Source organism: Hippoglossus hippoglossus, chromosome 10 (assembly GCF_009819705.1).
Source record: "Hippoglossus hippoglossus isolate fHipHip1 chromosome 10, fHipHip1.pri, whole genome shotgun sequence".
In the NCBI taxonomy this organism is placed as follows: domain Eukaryota; kingdom Metazoa; phylum Chordata; class Actinopteri; order Pleuronectiformes; family Pleuronectidae; genus Hippoglossus; species Hippoglossus hippoglossus.
In genome coordinates, this window is record NC_047160.1 from 10,743,078 (window position 1) to 10,750,005 (window position 6,928).

Sequence of the window (6,928 nt, forward strand, 5' to 3'; positions counted from 1 at the left end):
AAAAGAACAGAGTGTTATCATCATCCAGACCGGCCACTTTAAAATATCACATTAATACGCTCTCCGACTCAGGAAGGGAACCAAAGAGCCAAAATAAACCTGACCTTACTCAACCGATCTTTTCAGCGCAACATCTGACACTCCTATTAATGCCTAAAGAACACAGTGTGATATTCAGGTATTGATTGCAGAGAGAAGTAATGAAGGTTAAGAGTCAAAAATTCAGATAATCTTTTTTTATTTTTGCTTGCTCTGAAAAAAAAAAAAATCACATAAATAAAAATCACTTCAAAACTGCAGGACAGGATTTGAAAGGGTGGAACACTTGAATTCACATTTTTTCCCATGACAGCTTAACTCGGATGTGAGGGAGGTTCTCCTCCTCTGATGATGATGATAAGACAACATGACAGTACAAAGTATTTATACCAAATTCCTGCTACAGTGCATTTTATTTTCTTGACTCCCTTTTAAAAAGTTTCTTAGCAATACATACGCTGAGTGCAGTGTTAATGTTGCCTATAATCAATACATAGCCAGTAAGCTGCATCATAATGTAATGACACTGACTCATAACACTAAGCCTAAAGATCCCCGAACCTGCAGGATACATTTAAGTGGGGAAAGTGAAAGAGCAGGGCCTCCCCCCTCTTCGCTCATTACCATTACCTCTGTGCCTTTGAGCAAGGCGATGAACCCCCCACCGGTTACAGTGGAGCTGCTTAGACACTGACAGATCCAACTGGCAGGAGTTTTCCAGGTGTATTGCTGTGTGAGTGGTGTTTTGCTTTAATTGATACCCCACCGAATAATAATTTAAAAAAACATTATATCAATTCAATGATCAATTTATTAATCACAGTACGATTGATCATCTATTGAGTGCCAACAATTTAAGGTGTTTGTACATCATATCTCTTTTTTCCATGAAATACTTAAGAGGAGCTTCCACGTTTTTTTTGCTTTTGTGTTTATAAATAAATATCGTCCAATAAGGAATATAAAAACAACTGTAACATCATTATTTTAAAAACTGCAGAGGGCGGTTAAAAATCTCTATAAATACAGTTAGCTTAAATAAATAAATTAGAATTATAAATATATCGTTTACTGTACACAAAAAAAAGATGGACTTGTAAAACAAACAAAAAAAATCCAGGTTGAGCTCCCATTTTCCCAAAAAAGAAAAAAAACGTTTCTTGTTCAGTTCAGTCTGAGATGACTTTTCACACAGTCAAGAAGCAGCACAGAGTCTAGACTTGTCCCTTCCTCTTCTCCCCCCCCCTCCCCCCCCCCCCCCCCCCCCCCGGTTCCTTCCTTCATCTTCATCACCTCACACTCGTCATGTCTCCGCTCCATCGTCTGGGGCCATTGAGTATTCCAGTAACAGACGGCCCCGCTTTTACTTCTGAGTTCTACAGGGACACAGGTTCGCCTGAACGTCCAGTGGAGGATCACACAGACAACACCCTCTGTTCCTTTTTCTTTGCGTACGTTCCTTTTTTCCTGTAGGACCTCCTCTTTCTCTGGTTCCCTTCTCTTTTTCTATTTTGAGGTAGAATTTCTGCATCTTTGTCTGACATGAAAAAAACAAAACAAACAGAGACAATGAGCAAATTTCATTCAGGTAATTAAGAGGAAAGAAAAACGTTTGTCAATGTATGTTTGTGGTCCTTTTCCTCCTGACCACTCACCTCTCATTGTCTCTTCAGTGGTTGGATGCTAACCCCAGTTTGACCTTCTCCTCGTTCTCTACGTCATACGCCCCTCGCTTGTGAAACCTGTGAGAAAGCAAAAGAAAAGGAGCTTGTTCAGAATATTATATTCAGAATACATACTTAATCTGCATGTAAATGGTCGAGAGGGTGTGTTTGTGAGCGTTTCACTCACCTGAGCATTAATAAAAGTCCTATGATGGTGAGGCACACGGACGACAGCACCACGGCCACCACAGCCAGAGCCGTGGTCCGGTTGTATCCCTCGGGGGACTGCACGGGCAGCGTGATGAACTCACACCTTTCGCCAGAGTAGTTCGGGTGGCACCTGCGGAAAGAGGAGGAGAGGGAATCAGTTAAGAGGTGACTAATTCAGTGGATGGTTAGATTCCTGAATAGAGGGCGGGGTGCAGAGCTGATACTTACACACAGGCCGGTTGGCGGATGTTCCTATGGTACTGGCAGGTGCCATGAATGCAGAAATCCTTGTACTTCTTCAGGCACGGGTTCCTCTTCTGTCCCTTTCCTTTCGCCCTCTTTCTCCCCTTTCCTCTCCTCCTCTTTCCTTCTATGCTCTCAGTCTCCAGGATGGCAGACGGGTCTTTGGGTTGGCTCGACTTGGACACTGAAACCAAAAAATGGAGCAAAAGCAGAATTACACGTCATGGTCTGTGTGAGAAATGTGAGAAAATGAAGAAAAAAAACAGGCAAGTGACTGCGTTTACCTCGTGGCACCCCCATGTCATAGTCTCCAGATATGCCATCCTCATACTCGTCTTCATAGTAGTATTCATCGTCGTACTCTTCCTCGCCTCCCTGGCCATGCTCCACCGTCGTCGCGCTCGTGCTCTCACCCTCTGCCCTCCTGTCTTTGGTTGTGTCCATGAAGTTGATGACGGTGTGCTGCTGCCTGTCACTCTCATACCTGTCCACCGCAGCACCGCTGGTCGGTCTGGACACCACTGGAGGAGAAAGAGAGAGAGAGAGAGAGTGTTAAAAAATGTTAAAACCTGCAGGTGAGTTTGGTTTAACAGCTCAGACTTTAAAAACACCCCAGACACTCTTCTTCCTCTACCGGGAACAGTCAGTGAACACTGTGCCAAAAGGTGGGCGGACCTCTACGGGCAAGTTGTAACATGTTGTGTACAAGGGAGCACCATGCAGGCCAGAGCTGTGGGTTTGGAAGTGCAATCCTGCCTGAGCCCCGTTGGGAAATGCACAGATGCAAGGCATGATGGTCTCAGGGGTTGATGGGTATCCACTGCCTTGCTCATGAGCACTTAGGTAGAGTGGAAAGTGGCCAAAAAGGTGGGACAATTTAAGTGTGAGGTATAAGGGGAGGCAAATAAAAGTTGGCATATACCCACACTGTCTCATAACACACACACGCACACAAAATGCATGGACAGACAGTTAGCTAATGTCAGGCAAGAATATGAGTTAAAAATAAATGTATCCAGTTACATAAAGCATGCTCTAAAATAAGAGAGATGACCCCATTAGCTCCTGAATAGCCTGGCATCATGAAAAGCTCCGCTCCGGAGTTTGAGAAGACGCGTTATAAGCCTCCAGAGGATTATTGCGTCTTACAGAACCGGGAGGAGACGGCGTAACTCCGGTATTCACAGAAAACATCACACATGATTCGGATCCCGGTCAACACGCAAATAAACACACTTGTTATCTGAGTGCACGTGAAACTTACCCAAGGCGTGAACGAGCATCAGGAGCGCGGCGCTGAAAATCCTCATCATTCCTCCCCCCATAAAAACCTTCCAGTCACTTTTAGTTGTTTTCAAAAGAAAAAAAGAAACCAACAAGTTGTATTCCTTCCACCTGTTCCGGGCTCTAAATACTCCTCCTCTCGTGGTTTGGGTCTTTTTTCTCGGAGTGTTGGTTTGAATGGACTCCGTCTGTTTGGTGTTTTCTTCTGGAGGGAGAGCGACAGAGGAGCGCAGCGAGGAAAAGAGCGTCTGCACAGAGGCACCGCGGTATTTATGGGCACATCACTTCACCACGCCCACACTGTGTGTGTGTAAGTGTGTGTGTGTGAGGGTGTGCACTGTCAAAAGTCTGGATTTATAAACGGTATAAAGATATTAGTACTAGATAGGAATTAAGTAATAGTTGGATAGCTCATCATTTTTGAATCTTTGGTTGGAGCCACAGTAAGAAGCTAATGGAAATAGAATAAGGCCAACTTAGATATTGATCATGTGGAGGATATGATTTTACCTACAATAATAATAATGTATTTTTGTCATCCGTGGATCAGCCCAAACACTTAATTCTACCAAGTGGCCCCTCTTGCATTACTTAACTTTCCTTTTTCCACTGATTATACTCTTTCTGAAGATATATATTTAAGACTCACGGGATGTTATTTGCCAAAATGCATGATACCAAAACTTGAAAAATATTTTTTTCTCTTGATTTATTTGATTAGTGTAAATATTCTTTTGTGTTTCTGTACTTATTTTTTACTATTTGAGCATCTCTCTCTCTCTCTCTCTCTCTCTCGCTCTCTCTCTCACTGCATGTATAAATGTGTGTGTGTGTGTTTGTGTGTGTGTGTGTGTGTGTGTGTGTGTGTGTGTGTGTGTGTGTGTGTGTGTGTGTGTGTGTGTGTGTGTGTGTGTGTGTGTGTGTGTGGTGGGTGTGCCTTGCCTTGCCTTGCCTTGCCTTGCCTTGCCTTGCTCGGTACAACCTGTATATGTATATATTCATCTGTTCCCATCCTCTTCTTAAAGCTTTAACCTATTATAATATATGATCATCTTTCTGTGGTTTTGGTTGCTGTTCTTTTAATCTCATTTGTTCTTCATGTGAAGTACTTTGTAACTTTGTCAAGAAAAGTGAAATATAGATACATTTGATCTTTGTCATACTATCACTGCTCACGTTTTGGAAAGCCGGTCCCTTTTTAAATTATGAGGATGTTAGAAAGAGTTTTAAAAAAGTAATTTTTTGTAAGTGACTAGATAGATAGACGACAACCATACAATAAAAAAAATAGTGATAACTGCCCAGTCCAAACTGGACTGAAGCATCTTGTGAGAGGGTCCAGAAGTGAGAATAGTACAGATTGTTTGCGCCACCACGTGGTGAAAGAAGGAAGCTGTTTGGTCAATAAATAAGATTACACAATTTATTTTACATTTATAAGTCTACAACCTACCACACATAATCTCACATTTAATTTCACATTAAAATGATTCTCCGGATTTACAGAAAGTTTCTTTGGGTTGAAAAGATCTGTGGAAGAACTTGGGTTGTCTGATCAGTCTGTTCTTCCCTCACAGATCAGCTGCAGTTTATATTGCTCCAGTTCATGACTTTGTTTCATCATCTCCAATTCCATCATTTTGTCTTGTTCCTTTTTTGTTGTTGTTCAAACGTCACTGCAGGAAAAATCACATCCTGTTTTGTCACATTTTTGAACAAAACCCCATCTGCCATCACTTTATTTTTCAGAAAAGTATTTATGTACTGTATGTTTTCTGTCAAACATTTGTCAACTTTTCATTTGTAAACGGATCCATTCACTCCACTGAAGGAGTCTGAATAAAATCTTCCACATTAGAGCCCATGTTGGAAATTACTTACCAGCAAGTACAGGTCAAACAGTGCAACAGGTTCAGCTTAAGAATGGCAAAAACTGGAGTCCAATCCCCAGACCTATCGCACCAAATACTACCAAACTGAACCCTAGTCTTCGAGAGGCTAATTGTGGGAAACTGTTACACCTCTACCTCAGTGGGCTGGGAAGTCAACGGCAGAATGCTCTACCCACGTTCACCACCACACTATAATTGAAACAAAGGATTCCCTCAATAGAATATGCTGTCTGAAACCGAGCAGGGGGGAAAACTCCCAAAACAGAAACTACAGACATTCTTTTAGAGCCAACACCATAACTAGACAAATGAGCTAACAGAGACTGACCAACTTCTCTCTCAAAACCAAATGTGGGAATCTACCACCATACTTAAAAGAAGTGAATAACATCATAATCGATTGTGGCACAGAATAAACCTTCAAAATATACCAACCAGGAAAGTTTAAACTTAGCCACCTGATCCACACTCCAATGTCTGAATGTGCAATGTCAGCTGCCACGAGGCTTGCGACCCACTAACATCTATCATCTCCCATGATACTGTTCCTCGAGCTCTTAGCCCCAACTTAAAGGAAAAATCCACCACATTGTTGCTGTGAAGTACTGGTTTACACCAAGGAAGCTTAATGATACTTTTCTATGTACTGCACAATCTTTGAATGCCTGGACTGTTGAGTTGAATGACACACAAAAAAGAGTATGTATGACATAAAACAACAGAACAGGAGCTTTGCTGTCAGAACTGTACCACCTTTTTCTTTTCTGTTGAAAACATTTTAGAGGAAAAATCAATGATCACAAGCAAAAAGATTTGTTATTGAATTATTTGTTGCCTTCAGATGAGCATAAAGACAGAAAACAGGGTGAAAAGGCTTGTTCTGTGCAAAGCTAATAAAATCTACCAGCACCTCTAAAGCTCATTCTAATCTGTGCAAAAACCCAACGGTCCTTCATCTACACCTAGCTGTTTGTTTTTTTCGACAACTGATAATTTAGGTACTAAAACCACTTGGTGGTAAAAGGTCAGTACCAGGAATCAGGAATTAGATTCAACTATGGGCCAGTTTTTACAGAATTTTTATGGGGGCATTCATTTAAAGAAAACTAGAAAGGCAGCCAGTAGAGCGAATGCGGCATCCCCCTTATAAAACAACATACAAATGTATTAAAGTCAATAAGATCCAGACACATTCATAAATATCAATCCTCTAAACATGATGACATTTTTTCATCAAGTGTTTTGAATTATTCTCTGAGAAATTGTGGAAAATGTCAAAAAGAAAAAATCTCGTAATTTCAAACAATACAAAATCCCGGATCCGCCCCTTGGTTCAGATCCCCACCAAATTAATGACGTCTGTCCTGAACTGTGTTGCATCTTTCCACTAAGTTTGGTGGGAATCCGTCCGGTAGTTTTCGCCTCATCCTGCTCATTCACAGACAAAACAGAGAAAGCATGACCTCCTTGGCGGAGGAGAATACTTCTGTCCAGTAGGTGGCGGTAACAAACTCATACACTAACTGACTAACCGCCAAAAGCCATAAATCCATAGAAGAAGAATGAAGCTCTGACGACATGGCTGATTCGTCCCAT

General features: G+C 41.7%; 1 protein-coding gene across 2 annotated transcripts; it reads right to left on the minus strand.

Moving 5' to 3' along the window:
- Positions 1-221: 221 nt before the first annotated feature.
- Positions 222-3,690, minus strand: hbegfa (heparin-binding EGF-like growth factor a). Of its 2 annotated transcripts, none has more exons than XM_034598888.1 (6): positions 3,421-3,690; positions 2,441-2,677; positions 2,142-2,340; positions 1,891-2,043; positions 1,695-1,781; positions 222-1,576 (listed from the first exon to the last, which is right to left on the minus strand). In XM_034598888.1, the coding sequence occupies exons 1-5, from the start codon at positions 3,479-3,481 to the stop codon at positions 1,709-1,711; spliced, it is 723 nt and encodes a 240-aa protein (XP_034454779.1). In that variant the 5' UTR covers positions 3,482-3,690; the 3' UTR covers positions 222-1,576; positions 1,695-1,708. The 2 variants fall into 2 exon arrangements, with proteins under 2 accessions (XP_034454779.1, XP_034454778.1); XM_034598887.1 differs by having other exon boundaries at positions 222-1,580.
- Positions 3,691-6,928: the final 3,238 nt, after the last annotated feature.